At 45.1% G+C, this 16,828-nt stretch overlaps 1 protein-coding gene across 2 annotated transcripts in view; it reads right to left on the reverse strand.

Annotated features, from left to right (window-relative positions):
• Positions 1-16,828, reverse strand: part of LOC106596081 (glutamate receptor 2) — a 116,377-nt gene that overhangs the window by 91,620 nt on the left and 7,929 nt on the right. For both annotated transcript variants that reach the window (XM_082972305.1, XM_082972304.1), the window contains exon 2: positions 10,381-10,521. In XM_082972305.1, the coding sequence (XP_082828431.1) occupies positions 10,381-10,521 (141 nt within the window). The remainder of the gene's footprint in view (positions 1-10,380; positions 10,522-16,828) is intronic.

The raw sequence follows: 16,828 nt of genomic DNA on the forward strand, positions 1-16,828 counted from the left end.
AGAGTACAGAGCAATATAAAACACAGTAGAGTCCTGACTGGTCATAGACACTTGCTATAAAATGTTAATGAGCAAGCCTTCCTTCATGACCTGGCGTCTGTAAATTGGTATAGAATCAGCTTGACTGTCGAAGACGCTTGGACCTTATTTTTTGATATGTTCAGTATTAAAAGCAGGTTCGGCACCTGGTTCGACCGTGATCTTACAAAATTACTCCACCTCAAGAATCCCATTTGGCAAATCGCTCGGCACACACATACTCAGGCTGACTGGCTCTCGTTCAGACAAACTAGAAATAAATGCTCTCAGGCTATCTGGAAGGCCAAAGCTAGTTACTTTAAGGAGCAGATCTCTCTCTGTGGGTCTAACCCCAAGAAGTTCTGGAAAACGGTTAAAGACCTGGAGAATAAACCCTCCTCCTCACAGCTGCCCATGTCCCTTAATGTTGATGACGTGGTTGTTACTGACAAGAAGCACATGGCTGAGCTCTTTAATCACCACTTCATTAAGTCAGGATTCCTATTTGACTCAGCCACGCCTCCTTGACCGTCCAACAGTTCCTCATCTCCCTTCCAATGTGACTATCCCCGATGCTCCTCCCTCTTTTTCCCCTGCCCCGCTACAAAGTTTCTCCCTGCAGGCGGTCACTGAGTCCGAGGTGACTGCCTGCAGGGAGAAACTTTGGGTCTAAACCATCTGAACCAGATTATTTTTTGGGGTAAAGTTTAAGGTTGCTGCCCCTATCATCGCCAAGCCTATCTCTGACCTTTTTAACCTGTCTCTCCTCTCTGGGGAGGTTCCCATTGCTTGGAAGGCAGCCACGGTTCATCCTTTATTTAAAGGGGGGAGATCAAGCTGATCCTAACTGTTATAGGCCTATTTCTATTTTTGTCCTGTTTATCACAAGTGTTGGAAAAACGTGTCAATAATCAACTGACTGGCTTTCTTGATGTCTATAGTGTCTCTCTGGTCTGCAATCTGGTTTCAGCTCAGGTTATGGATGTGTCACTGCAACCTTATAGGTCCTCTATGATGTCACACTTGCCCTTGATTCTAAGAATCTAAGCAATGCTGTGCTGCTATTTGCATTGACTTTGCCAAAGCTGTTGAAACGGTAGACCATTCCATTCTAAGGAGTATAGATCCTAGGCCCCACGCTCTTCTCAATTTACATCAACAACATTGCTCAGGCAGTAGGAAGCTCTCTCATCCATTTATATGCAGATGATCCAGAGTAATGGACATCAGTGGAGGTTTTAGGGCTACGACTGGGATCGAACACACAACCTTCTGGTCCAGAGTAATGGACATCAGTGGAGGTTTTAGGGCTACGACTGGGATCGAACACATAACCTTCTGATCCAGAGTAATGGACATCAGTGGAGGTTTTAGGGCTACGACTGGGATCGAACACATAACCTTCTGATCCAGAGTAATGGACATCAGTGGAGGTTTTAGGGCTACGACTGGGATCGAACACACAACCTTCTGATCCAGAGTAATGGACATCAGTGGAGGTTTTAGGGCTACGACTGGGATCGAACACACAACCTTCTGATCCAGAGTAATGGACATCAGTGGAGGTTTTAGGGCTATGACTGGGATCGAACACACAACCTTCCGGTCCAGAGTAATGGACATCAGTGGAGGTTTTAGGGCTACGACTGGGATCGAACACACAACCTTCCGGTCCAGAGTAATGGACATCAGTGGAGGTTTTAGGGCTACGACTGGGATCAAACACACAACCTTCTGATCCAGAGTAATGGACATCAGTGGAGGTTTTAGGGCTACGACTGGGATCAAACACACAACCTTCTGATCCAGAGTAATGGAGGTCGGTGCCGTTTAACATGAGGGAGGATGATCGTTTTTTTTACGGCCTTATTTCTATTACATCATATTGGATGACTGTCATTCATATTCTCCCAGTTCAATGTAACAGTGATGGGTTTAGGATACTGGTCCTTCTCCCAGTTCAATGTAACAGTGATGGGTTTAGGATACTGTCATTCTCCCAGTTCAATGTAACAGTGATGGGTTTAGGATACTGGTCCTTCACCCAGTTCAATGTAACAGTGATGGGTTTAGGATACTGTCATTCTCCCAGTTCAATGTAACAGTGATGGGTTTAGGATACTGTCATTCACCCAGTTCAATGTAACAGTGATGGGTTTAGGATACTGGTCCTTCACCCAGTTCAATGTAACAGTGATGGGTTTAGGATACTGTCATTCACCCAGTTCAATGTAACAGTGATGGGTTTAGGATACTGTCATTCACCCAGTTCAATGTAACAGTGATGGGTTTAGGATACTGTCATTCATCCAGTTCAATGTAACAGTGATGGGTTTAGGATACTGTCATTCATATTCTCCCAGTTCAATGTAACAGTGATGGGTTTAGGATACTGTCCTTCACCCAGTTCAATGTAACAGTGATGGGTTTAGGATACTGTCCTTCATATTCACCCAGTTCAATGTAACAGTGATGGGTTTAGGATACTGTCATTCATATTCTCCCAGTTCAATGTAACAGTGATGGGTTTAGGATACTGTCATTCACCCAGTTCAATGTAACAGTGATGGGTTTAGGATATTGTCATTCACCCAGTTCAATGTAACAGTGATGGGTTTAGGATACTGTCATTCACCCAGTTCAATGTAACAGTGATGGGTTTAGGATACTGTCATTCACCCAGTTCAATGTAACAGTGATGGGTTTAGGATACTGTCATTCACCCAGTTCAATGTAACAGTGATGGGTTTAGGATACTGTCATTCATCCAGTTCAATGTAACAGCGATGGGTTTAGGATACTGTCCTTCACCCAGTTCAATGTAACAGTGATGGGTTTAGGATACTGTCATTCATCCAGTTCAATGTAACAGCGATGGGTTTAGGATACTGGTCCTTCACCCAGTTCAATGTAACAGTGATGGGTTTAGGATACTGTCATTCATATTCACCCAGTTCAATGTAACAGTGATGGGTTTAGGATACTGTCATTCACCCAGTTCAATGTAACAGTGATGGGTTTAGGATACTGGTCCTTCACCCAGTTCAATGTAACAGTGATGGGTTTAGGATACTGTCATTCATATTCACCCAGTTCAATGTAACAGTGATGGGTTTAGGATACTGTCATTCTCCCAGTTCAATGTAACAGTGATGGGTTAAGGATACTGTCCTTCACCCAGTTCAATGTAACAGTGATGGGTTTGGGATACTGGTCATTCACCCAGTTCAATGTAACAGTGATGGGTTTAGGATACTGTCCTTCACCCAGTTCAATGTAACAGTGATGGGTTTAGGATACTGGTCATTCTCCCAGTTCAATGTAACAGTGATGGGTTTAGGATACTGTCCTTCACCCAGTTCAATGTAACAGTGATGGGTTTAGGATACTGGTCATTCTCCCAGTTCAATGTAACAGTGATGGGTTTAGGATACTGTCATTCTCCCAGTTCAATGTAACAGTGATGGGTTTAGGATACTGTCATTCACCCAGTTCAATGTAACAGTGATGGGTTTAGGATACTGTCCTTCATATTCACCCAGTTCAATGTAACATTGATGGGTTTAGGATACTGTCATTCACCCAGTTCAATGTAACAGTGATGGGTTTAGGATACTGTCCTTCATATTCACCCAGTTCAATGTAACATTGATGGGTTTAGGATACTGTCATTCACCCAGTTCAATGTAACAGTGATGGGTTTAGGATACTGTCCTTCTCCCAGTTCAATGTAACAGTGATGGGTTTAGGATACTGTCATTCACCCAGTTCAATGTAACAGTGATGGGTTTAGGATACTGGTCCTTCTCCCAGTTCAATGTAACAGTGATGGGTTTAGGATACTGTCATTCTCCCAGTTCAATGTAACAGTGATGGGTTTAGGATACTGTCATTCACCCAGTTCAATGTAACAGTGATGGGTTTAGGATACTGGTCCTTCACCCAGTTCAATGTAACAGTGATGGGTTTAGGCTTCTACATAATACTAGAATGTTCCCTGTACCGATCAAGAGGTTGCTACTACCTAGGAATTTTACAAAGTAGGTGCAACAGGTCGAGATTAATGAAAGAAATCAAGGTGACTGACAAATGAAATCTAATTTTATTGGTCACATACACATATCTAGCAGATGTTATTGTGGGTTTAGCGAAATGCTTGTGTTCCCAGCTCCAACAGTGCAGTAATATCTAACAATTCATAACAATACACCCATCTAAAAGTATTAGTAATATCTAACTAAATGCTTGTGTTTTTAGCTCCAACAGTGCAGTAATATCTAACTAAATGCTTGTGTTTCTAGCTCCAACAGTAATATCTAACTAAATGATTGTGTTCCCAGCTCCAACAGTAATATCTAACTAAATGCTTGTGTTCCCAGCTCCAACAGTAATTTCTAACTAAATGCTTGTGTTTCTAGCTCCAACAGTGCAGTAATATCTAACTAAATGCTTGTGTTCCCAGCTCCAACAGTAATATCTAACTAAATGCTTGTGTTTCCAGCTCCAACAGTGCAGTAATATCTAACTAAATGCTTGTGTTCCCAGCTCCAACAGTAGTATCTAACTAAATGCTTGTGTTTCTAGCTCCAACAGTAATATCTAACTAAATGCTTGTGTTCCCAGCTCCAACAGTGCAGTAATATCTAACTAAATGCTTGTGTTCCCAGCTCCAACAGTAATATCTAACTAAATGCTTGTGTTCCCAGCTCCAACAGTAGTATCTAACTAAATGCTTGTGTTTCTAGCTCCAACAGTGCAGTAGTATCTAACTAAATGCTTGTGTTTCTAGCTCCAACAGTAATATCTAACCAAATGCTTGTGTTCCCCGCTCCAACAGTAGTATCTAACTAAATGCTTGTGTTTCTAGCTCCAACAGTAATATCTAACTAAATGCTTGTGTTCCCAGCTCCAACAGTGCAGTAATATCTAACTAAATGCTTGTGTTCCCAGCTCCAACAGTAATATCTAACTAAATGCTTGTGTTCCCAGCTCCAACAGTAGTATCTAACTAAATGCTTGTGTTTCTAGCTCCAACAGTGCAGTAATATCTAACTAAATGCTTGTGTTCCCAGCTCCAACAGTAATATCTAACTAAATGCTTGTGTTCCCAGCTCCAACAGTAATATCTAACTAAATGCTTGTGTTTTTAGCTCCAACAGTGCAGTAATATCTAACTAAATGCTTGTGTTCCCAGCTCCAACAGTGCAGTAATATCTAACTAAATGCTTGTGTTTCTAGCTCCAACAGTAATATCTAACTAAATGCTTGTGTTTCTAGCTCCAACAGTAATATCTAACTAAATGCTTGTGTTCCCAGCTCCAACAGTAGTATCTAACTAAATGCTTGTGTTTCCAGCTCCAACAGTGCAGTAATATCTAACTAAATGCTTGTGTTCCTAGCTCCAACAGTAATATCTAACTAAATGCTTGTGTTCCCAGCTCCAACAGTAATATCTAACTAAATGCTTGTGTTCCTAGCTCCAACAGTAATATCTAACTAAATGCTTGTGTTCCCAGCTCCAACAGTAATATCTAACTAAATGCTTGTGTTTCCAGCTCCAACAGTGCAGTAGTATCTAACTAAATGCTTGTGTTTCTAGTTCCAACAGTGCAGTAATATCTAACTAAATGCTTGTGTTCCCAGCTCCAACAGTGCAGTAATATCTAACTAAATGCTTGTGTTCCTAGCTCCAACAGTGCAGTAATATCTAACTAAATGCTTGTGTTTCTAGCTCCAACAGTAATATCTAACTAAATGCTTGTGTTCCCAGCTCCAACAGTGCAGTAATATCTAACTAAATGCTTGTGTTCCCAGCTCCAACAGTAATATCTAACTAAATGCTTGTGTTTCTAGCTCCAACAGTAATATCTAACTAAATGCTTGTGTTCCCAGCTCCAACAGTGCAGTAATATCTAACTAAATGCTTGTGTTCCCAGCTCCAACAGTAATATCTAACTAAATGCTTGTGTTTTTAGCTCCAACAGTGCAGTAATATCTAACTAAATGCTTGTGTTCCCAGCTCCAACACTAGTATCTGACTAAATGCTTGTGTTCCCAGCTCCAACAGTAATATCTAACTAAATGCTTGTGTTTCCAGCTCCAACAGTGCAGTAATATCTAACAATTCACACATCTAAAAGTAAAAGAATGGAATTAAGTAATATATAAACATTAGGAGGAGCAACGTCAGAGTGGCATTGACTAAAATACAGTAGAATAGAATACAGTATATACACATGATATGAGTAAAGCAGTATGTAAACATTAAAGTGACCAGTGATTCCATATCAATGTACACAGGGCAGCAGCCTCTAAGGTGCAGGGTTGAGGGCAGCAGCCTCTAAGGTGCAGGGTTGAGGGCAGCAGCCTCTAAGGAGCAGGGTTGAGGGCAGCAGCCTCTAAGGTGCAGGGTTGAGGGCAGCAGCCTCTAAGGAGCAGGGTTGAGGGCAGCAGCCTCTAAGGTGCAGGGTTGAGGGCAGCAGCCTCTAAGGAGCAGGGTTGAGGGCAGCAGCCTCTAAGGTGCAGGGTTGAGGGCAGCAGCCTCTAAGGAGCAGGGTTGAGGGCAGCAGCCTCTAAGGAGCAGGATTGAGGGCAGCAGCCTCTAAGGTGCAGGGTTGAGGGCAGCAGCCTCTAAGGTGCAGAGTTGAGGGCAGCAGCCTCTAAGGTGCAGGGTTGAGGGCAGCAGCCTCTAAGGTGCAGAGTTGAGGGCAGCAGCCTCTAAGGAGCAGGGTTGAGGGCAGCAGCCTCTAAGGAGCAGGGTTGAGAGCAGCAGCCTCTAAGGTGCAGGGTTGAGGGCAGCAGCCTCTAAGGTGCAGGGTTGAGGGCAGCAGCCTCTAAGGTGCAGGGTTGAGGGCAGCAGCCTCTAAGGTGCAGGGTTGAGGGCAGCAGCCTCTAAGGAGCAGGGTTGAGGGCAGCAGCCTCTAAGGTGCAGGGTTGAGGGCAGCAGCCTCTAAGGAGCAGGGTTGAGGGCAGCAGCCTCTAAGGTGCAGGGTTGAGGGCAGCAGCCTCTAAGGTGCAGGGTTGAGGGCAGCAGCCTCTAAGGTGCAGGGTTGAGGGCAGCAGCCTCTAAGGAGCAGGGTTGAGGGCAGCAGCCTCTAAGGTGCAGGGTTGAGGGCAGCAGCCTCTAAGGTGCAGGGTTGAGGGCAGCAGTCTCTAAGGAGCAGGGTTGAGAGCAGCAGCCTCTAAGGTGCAGGGTTGAGGGCAGCAGCCTCTAAGGTGCAGGGTTGAGAGCAGCATATTATGTTCATATATATGTATATATATATAAACATAATATATATAACTGGTACTGTATATATATATATATATATATATATATATATATATATATATATATATATATATATATATATATATACAGTACCAGTCAACAGTTTGGACACATCTACTCATTCAAGGGTTTTTCTTTATTTTGACTATTTTCTACATTGTAGAATAATAGTGAAGACATCAAAACTATAAAATAACACATATGGAATCATGTGGTAACCAAAAAAGTGTTAAAAAAATCGAAATATATTTTATATTTGAGATTCTTCAAAGTAGCCACCCTTTGCCTTGATGACAGCTTTGTACACTCTTCGCATTCTCTCAACCAGCTTCACCTGGAATGCTTTTCCAGCAGTCTTGAAGGAGTTCCCACATATGCTGATTACTTGTTGCTATCAGGTTTCCAGGTAAGACCCAAATGCGGACTGTGTTGAAGTAACCAAGTTTATTACAGCAACAGGGGCAGGCAAACGACATGTCAAGGCAGGCAGGGATCGATAATCCAGAGTCGAGGCAAACGTACAGGACGGCAGGCAGGCTCAGTGTCAGGGGCAGGCAGAGTGGTCAGGCAGGTGGGCTCAGAGTCAGGACAGACAAGGGTCAAAACCAGGAGGGCGAGAAAAAGAAAGACTTGGAAAAAACAGAAGCCGAGACAAAATGCTGGTTGACTTGAAAAACAAGACGAACATCGCTCGTGTTTCTTGGTCCAAGCAAGTCTCTTCTTAGTATTTTATTTAACCTTTATTTAACGAGGCAAGTCAGTTATGAACAAATTCTTATTTATAATGATGGCCTAGGAAAAGTGGGTTAACTGCATTGTTCAGGGGCAGAACGAGAGATTTTTACCTTGTCAGCTCGGGAGATGCGATCTAGCAAACTTTTTTTTTGTTACTGGCCCAACACTCTAACAACTAGGCTACCTGCCGCCCCAGGTCAATTGGAGGTGTACCTGTCAGTGTATTTCAAGGCCTACCTTCAAACTCAGTGCCTATTTGCTTGACATCATGGGAAAATCTAAAGAAATCAGCCAAGACCTCATAAAGAAAAATTGTAGACCTCCACAAGTCTGGTTCATCCTTGGGAGCAATTTCCAAACGCCTGAAGGTACCACGTTCATCTGTACAAACAATAGTACGTAAGTATAAACACCATGGGACCACGCAGCCGTCATACCGCTCAGGAAGGAGACGCGTTCTGTCTCCTAGAGATGAACGTACTTTGGTGCGAAAAGTGCAAATCAATCCCAAAACAACAGCAAAGGACCTTGTGAAGATGCTGGAGGAAACAGGTACAAAAGTATCAATATCCACAGTAAAACGAGTCCTATATCGACATAACCTGAAAGGCCGCTCAGCAAGGAAGAAGCCACTGCTCCAAAACCGCCATAAAAAAGCCAGACTACGGTTTGCAACTGCACATGGGGACAAAGATCGTACTTTTTGGAGAAATGTACTCTGGTCTGATGAAACAAAAATAGAACTGTTTGGCCATAATGACCGTCGTTATGTTTGTAGGAAAAAGGGGGAGGCTTGCAAGCCGAAGAACACCATCCCAACCATGAAGTTTGGATACTTCCAAAGTTGTGGCAAAATGGCTTAAGGACAACAAAGTCAAGGTACTGGAGTGGCCATCACAAAGCCCTGACCTCAATCCTTTAGAAAATTTGTGGGCAGAACTGAAAAAGTGTGTGCGAGCAAGGAGGCCTACAAACCTGACTCAGTTACACCAGCTCTGTCAGGAGAAATGGGCCAAATTTCACCCAACTTCTTGTGGGAAGCTTGTGGAAGGCTACCTGAAATGTTTGACCCTAATTGAGTGTATGTAAACTTCTGACCCACTACGAATGTGATGAAAGAAATAAAAGTTAAAATAAATAATTCTCTCTACTATTATTCTGACATTTCACATTCTTAAAATAAAGTGGTGATCCTAACTGACCTAAGACAGGGGATTTTTACTAGGATTAAATATCAGGAATTGTGAAAAACTGAGTTTCGGCAAAGGTATATGTAAACTTCCGACTTCAACTGTATATACTACAAAATATATCTAGCTCTCCTCTCTCTCTCTCGCTTCTCCTTAATTTAGGCAGAAATGAATGTGTAAAAAACTGTTCAACTATTGTCTTTCTCTCTCTTTGCTAGAGAGATGCTTTCAGTACTAGATTCATTCTCTGATCCTTTGATTGGGTGGACAACATGTCAGTTCATGCTGCAAGAGCTCTGATAGGTTGGAGGACGTCCTCTGAAAGTTGTCATAATTACTGTGTAAGTCTATGGAAGTGAGTGAAAACCATGAGCCTCCTAGGTTTTGTATTGAAGTCAATGTACCCAGAGGAGGATGGACACTAGCTGTCCTCCGGCTACACCATGGTGATACCCGACAGAGTGCTGTTGAGGCTACTGTAGACCTTCGTTGCAAAACAGTGTGTTTTAATCAATTATTTGGTGACGTGAATATATTTAGTATAGTTTTATCTAAAAAGGATAACTTTTTTGTAATGTTTCACTATTTTTATTTTTAATGAAATTCACTGAGTCGGATGGTCGTCCCCCTTCCTCCTCTGAGGAGCCCCCGCTGACGGACATCCATCCACCAACCCAGTCCATAAAACCCCAGAATGCTTCATGGTAATAGCGCTCACTGTTGCCCCTAGTGACAGGTTTTTGAAAAGCGATCCCCCATCTCCTCAGTACATGGCTAGACATCCAATTTCTACCGTCAATCTTGAACGACCTGGCTGGTTCTCTGTAAGGTGAGAGCAGCGTGTGAAGTACGAGAGAGAACTTAGAGGAGAGGCTGGACCTGCTCTCTCTTCTGACCAACCACTACCGTCCTACAAACAGGCAGCGGACTGCCCCAAGCAGGGCACCCTCATCTCTCCACCCCTCCATCACTTCACTCACCCCTCCACTCCCCCGTGTCTGTCTGTCTGTCTGTCTGTCTGTCTGTCTGTCTGTCTGTCTGTCTGTCTGTCTGTCTGTCTGTCTGTCTGTCTGTCTGTCTGTCTGTCTGTCTGTCTGTCTGTCTGTCTGTCTGTCTGTCTGTCTGTGTGTGTGTGTGTGTGTGTGTGTGTGTGTGTGTGTTACTCACAGCAGTTGGTGACAGCGAAGCTGTTGGCAACCTCCAGGTTGTCTATGTGAGGAGTGAGGCGGAAGTCCTGGCTTCCATACTGGACCATTCCGATCCGGAATGCACTGTACTCCTGGTCCGCACCGCGTGGGAACAGCCCTCCTACACACACACACACACACACACACACACACACACACACACACACACACACACACACACACACACACACACACACACACACACACACACACACACACACACACACACACAGACACACACACACACACACACACACACACACACACACACAAGGAGAATGTTTAGCTGGTTATCTAGCTGGTCCGGCAGCACTCTGGGAGAATGTTTAGCTGGATATCTAGCTGGTCCGGCAGCACTCTGGGAGAATGTTTAGCTGGTTATCTAGCTGGTCTAGCTGGTCTGGCAGCACTCTGGGAGAATGTTTAGCTGGTTATCTAGCTGGTCTAGCTGGTCCGGCAGCACTCTGGGAGAATGTTTAGCTGGTTATCTAGCTGGTCTGGCAGTACTCTGGGAGAATGTTTATCTGGATATCTAGCTGGTCTGGCAGCACTCTGGGAGAATGTTTATCTGGTTATCTAGCTGGTCTGGCAGCACTCTGGGAGAATGTTTAGCTGGATATCTAGCTGGTCCGGCAGTACTCTGGGAGAATGTTTAGCTGGTTATCTAGCTGGTCCGGCAGCACTCTGGGAGAATGTTTAGCTGGTTATCTAGCTGGTCTAGCTGGTCTGGCAGCACTCTGGGAGAATGTTTAGCTGGATATCTAGCTGGTCCGGCAGTACTCTGGGAGAATGTTTAGCTGGTTATCTAGCTGGTCCGGCAGCACTCTGGGAGAATGTTTAGCTGGTTATCTAGCTGGTCCGGCAGCACTCTGGGAGAATGTTTAGCTGGTTATCTAGCTAGTCTGGCAGCACTCTGGGAGAATGTTTATCTGGTTATCTAGCTGGTCTAGCTGGTCTGGCAGCACTCTGGGAGAATGTTTAGCTGGTTATCTAGCTGGTCTGGCAGCACTCTGGGAGAATGTTTAGCTGGTTATCTAGCTGGTCTGGCAGCACTCTGGGAGAATGTTTAGCTGGATATCTAGCTGGTCTGGCAGCACTCTGGGAGAATGTTTAGCTGGTTATCTAGCTGGTCTAGCTGGTCTGGCAGTACTCTGGGAGAATGTTTAGCTGGTTATCTAGCTGGATATCTAGCTGGTCTGGCAGTACTCTGGGAGAATGTTTATCTGGATATCTAGCTGGTCTGGCAGCACTCTGGGAGAATGTTTATCTGGATATCTAGCTGGTCTGGCAGCACTCTGGGAGAATGTTTATCTGGATATCTAGCTGGTCTGGCAGCACTCTGGGAGAATGTTTAGCTGGTTATCTAGCTGGTCTGGCAGCACTCTGGGAGAATGTTTAGCTGGTTATCTAGCTGGTCTGGCAGCACTCTGGGAGAATGTTTAGCTGGATATCTAGCTGGTCTGGCAGCACTCTGGGAGAATGTTTAGCTGGTTATCTAGCTGGTCTAGCTGGTCTGGCAGTACTCTGGGAGAATGTTTAGCTGGTTATCTAGCTGGATATCTAGCTGGTCTGGCAGTACTCTGGGAGAATGTTTATCTGGTTATCTAGCTGGTCTGGCAGTACTCTGGGAGAATGTTTATCTGGTTATCTAGCTGGTCCGGCAGTACTCTGGGAGAATGTTTAGCTGGTTATCTAGCTGGTCTGGCAGCACTCTGGGAGAATGTTTAGCTGGTTATCTAGCTGGTCCGGCAGTACTCTGGGAGAATGTTTAGCTGGTTATCTAGCTGGTCTGGCAGCACTCTGGGAGAATGTTTAGCTGGTTATCTAGCTGGTCTGGCAGCACTCTGGGAGAATGTTTAGCTGGTTATCTAGCTGGTCTGGCAGCACTCTGGGAGAATGTTTATCTGGTTATCTAGCTGGTCTAGCTGGTCTGGCAGCACTCTGGGAGAATGTTTAGCTGGATATCTAGCTGGTCTGGCAGCACTCTGGGAGAATGTTTATCTGGTTATCTAGCTGGTCTAGCTGGTCTGGCAGCACTCTGGGAGAATGTTTAGCTGGTTATCTAGCTGGTCTGGCAGCACTCTGGGAGAATGTTTAGCTGGATATCTAGCTGGTCTGGCAGCACTCTGGGAGAATGTTTATCTGGTTATCTAGCTGGTCCGGCAGCACTCTGGGAGAATGTTTATCTGGTTATCTAGCTGGTCTGGCAGCACTCTGGGAGAATGTTTATCTGGTTATCTAGCTGGTCCGGCAGCACTCTGGGAGAATGTTTATCTGGTTATCTAGCTGGTCTGGCAGCACTCTGGGAGAATGTTTAGCTGGTTATCTAGCTGGTCTGGCAGTACTCTGGGAGAATGTTTAGCTGGTTATCTAGCTGGTCTGGCAGCACTCTGGGAGAATGTTTAGCTGGTTATCTAGCTGGTCTAGCTGGTCTGGCAGCACTCTGGGAGAATGTTTAGCTGGATATCTAGCTGGTCCGGCAGTACTCTGGGAGAATGTTTAGCTGGTTATCTAGCTGGTCTGGCAGCACTCTGGGAGAATGTTTAGCTGGTTATCTAGCTGGTCTGGCAGTACTCTGGGAGAATGTTTAGCTGGTTATCTAGCTGGTCTAGCTGGTCTGGCAGTACTCTGGGAGAATGTTTAGCTGGTTATCTAGCTGGTCTGGCAGTACTCTGGGAGAATGTTTATCTGGTTATCTAGCTGGTCTAGCTGGTCTGGCAGCACTCTGGGAGAATGTTTATCTGGTTATCTAGCTGGTCTGGCAGCACTCTGGGAGAATGTTTAGCTGGTTATCTAGCTAGTCTGGCAGTACTCTGGGAGAATGTTTAGCTGGTTATCTAGCTAGTCTGGCAGCACTCTGGGAGAATGTTTAGCTGGTTATCTAGCTAGTCTGGCAGCACTCTGGGAGAATGTTTATCTGGTTATCTAGCTGGTCCGGCAGCACTCTGGGAGAATGTTTAGCTGGTTATCTAGCTGGTCTGGCAGCACTCTGGGAGAATGTTTAGCTGGTTATCTAGCTGGTCTGGCAGCACTCTGTATGTTGTTTCCCTGTGTTCTGTGGTTTAACTTCCTGACGTTGTCTACCCAGAATGGCTTGGTTTAGAAACACTCTGATTCTGTCTGTATTAAACAGAGAGACTGTATAGAAACACTCTGATTCTGTCTGTATTAAACAGAGAGACTGTTTAGAAACACTCTGATTCTGTCTGTATTAAACAGAGAGACTGTTTAGAAACACTCTGATTCTGTCTGTATTAAACAGAGAGACTGTATAGAAACACTCTGATTCTGTCTGTATTAAACAGAGAGACTGTATAGAAACACTCTGATTCTGTCTGTATTAAACAGAGAGACTGTTTAGAAACACTCTGATTCTGTCTGTATTAAACAGAGAGACTGTATAGAAACACTCTGATTCTGTCTGTATTAAACAGAGAGACTGTATAGAAACACTCTGATTCTGTCTGTATTAAACAGAGAGACTGTATAGAAACACTCTGATTCTGTCTGTATTAAACAGAGAGACTGTATAGAAACACTCTGATTCTGTCTGTATTAAACAGAGAGAATGTTCAGCTGCATCAACATCTAGATATTACCATGGCGATCCATACTGAACTGAAACAGCCATCCAACGTAAAGTGAGCTTTGCCTGGTCAGAGTTAAAATCCCATGATGCACCCACCAGATGATGTCATTGGGAACATTTATCTTCCAGCTGTTTGTTCTGCAAAACATAGAAAGTGTTTTCACATCCAGTATATTGATGTTGGGGTGGTCTGGTTGTGAATGGAAACGGGTTTGTAAATGGTGGAATGTAAACATGTACCTATCCGTCACCATCACTACAAATATCTAGGTGTCTGGTTAGACTCTAAACTCTCCTTCCAGACTCATATTGAACATCTCCAATCCAAAATTAAATCTAGAATCGGCTTCCTATTTCGCAACAAAGCCTTCTTCACACACGCCGCCAAACATACCCTCGTAAAACTGACTATCTTACCGATACTCGACTTCTGCGATGTCAATTTACAAAATAGCCTCCAACACTCTACTCAACAAATTGGATGCAGTTTATCACAGTGCCGTCCGTTTTGTCACCAAAGCCCCATATACCACCCACCACTGCGACCTGTATGCTCTAGTCGGCTGGCCCTCGCTACCTATTCGTCACCAGACCCACTGGCTCCAGGTCATCTATAAGTCTATGCTAGGTAAAGCTCCGCCTTATCTCAGCTCACTGGTCACGATAACAACACCCACCCGTAGCACACGCTCCAGCAGGTATATCTCACTGGTCATCCCCAAAGCCAACACCTCCTTTGGCCGCCTTTCCTTCCAGTTCTCTGCTGCCAATGACTGGAACGAATTGCAAAAATCGCTGAAGCTGGAGACTTATATTTCCCTCACTAACTTTAAACATCAGCTATCTGAGCAGCTAACCGATCGCTGCAGCTGTACATAGGCCATCTGTAAATAGCCCACCCAATCTACCTACCTCATCCCCATATTGTTTTTATTTACTTTCTGCTCTTTTGCACACCAGTATTTCTACTTGCACATCATCTGCTCATCTATCACTCCAGTGTTAATTTGCTAAATTGTAATTACTTCGCTACTATGGCCTATTTATTACCTTACCTCCTCATGCCATTTGCACACACTGAATATAGACTTTCTTTTTTTGTATTGTGTTATTGACTGTACGCTTGTTTATTCCATGTGTAACTCTGTGTTGTTGTTTGTGTCGAACTGCTTTGCTTTATCTTGGCCAGGTCGCAGTTGTAAATGAGAACTTGTTCCCAACTAGCTTACCTGGTTAAATAAAGGTGAAATAAAAATAAAAATAAAGACATGACGATGGAAATGGGTTGTAAATGGTGGAATGTAAACACGTACCTATCCATCACCTGTCTCAGACTCAAGACATGATGATGGCTGGAGATGCAACCAGGGAGTATGATTATCTGGTTGAACATCTACATAGCTCCACATCCATCCATATTGAACTGAAACTGCCATTCATATTGAACTGAAACAGCCATCCACATCTAACTCAAACAGCCATATTGAACTGAAACAGCCATTCATATTGAACTGAAACAGCCATCCATATCTAACTGAAACAGCCATATTGAACTGAAACAGCCATCCATATCTAACTCAAATGAACACTTCACCCAACTCTTCCGTGCTGTTTCTGACCACCCTACAGAGGGCCCGAGAGGGTGGTGAGCATCTCCTCCGTCTACGACAAGGGGTCCAGGGCAGCATCTGAGTACACTCTGGATTTCCAGAAGGTGGCTGCGTCCACTGGCTGGAATGACCAGGCCCTGTTGACAATTTTCCGCAGCGGGCTACTGACGGATGTCCAGACCGAGCTGGACCTTATGCTGGACCAGCTCATCGCCATGGCCATACGCCTGGATAATCTCCTACGTGCCCGTCGTCGCCCATCCCGGGGGTTCGGGTCTCTTCCAGGAACCTCCAGCGAGACTGAGCCCATGGAGGTGGGCACGAAGCACCTTCCCCCCCGAGGAACGTCAACGCCGCCGTCAACAGGGTCTCTGCTCCTACCGCAGCGAGTCAGACCACCCCTGGAACACCTTTCCCTGTAGGAGAACCAGGCGAGGAAGCAACAGGCCGAGGGGCACTCCTGCACCTTCCCAGGTAGGCGTGGACGTGCCTTGCTCCTCTCTGTCCACCCAGCCAGTCCTCCTTCCTGTCACCTTCCCGGACTAGTGGACTAGTGGACTCAGGTTCTGCAGGAAATTTCCTAGACCAGTCAGTGGCAACCCCCTATCATTACGCATTCCTCTAATCCCTTTACAACCCCGTATCCCAGTCCATCCCCTAGACAACTGTCCCCTAGGAACAGGACTGGTGTGCCAGACCACGATTCCCATTTCCATCACAGTTGCTCAAAACCACCATGAACGCACCCCGCAGTTTCAGGTTTCCCCTGGTTACAGTTGCATAACCCCAGGATATCGTGGAGAGAGAGGTTGTTGGGTTGGTTGCAGGAGTGTCAGGGGAGGTGTCTCTCTGTGTCTACCGATGCCACCTCTGTGGAAAGTCCGAACCTGGCCACCCACGTCCCTATCCCGGAGGAATAACGGGACCTACAGGTGGCTTTTTTTGAAGACTCGTGAGTTGCTGGCCGTCAAGAAGGCGCTAAAAACATGGCGGCACTGGCTGGAGGGTGCTCAACACCCATTCCTTGTTTAGATGGACCACGGGTACCTAAAGTATATTCGAGCAGCGAAGAGGCTGAACCCGTGTCAGGCCAAGAGGGCCCATTTACTCGCCAGGTTTGACTTTACCCTCTCCTACAGGCCGGGATCTAAGAATGTCAAGGCCGATGCATTGTCCTGGGTGCATGATACAGAACATGGAAGGGAGAAAGTGACAACCAATATTCCCCT

Source organism: Salmo salar, unplaced genomic scaffold, assembly GCF_965601325.2.
Source record: "Salmo salar unplaced genomic scaffold, fSalSal1 ptg000645l, whole genome shotgun sequence".
Lineage (NCBI taxonomy): Eukaryota > Metazoa > Chordata > Actinopteri > Salmoniformes > Salmonidae > Salmo > Salmo salar.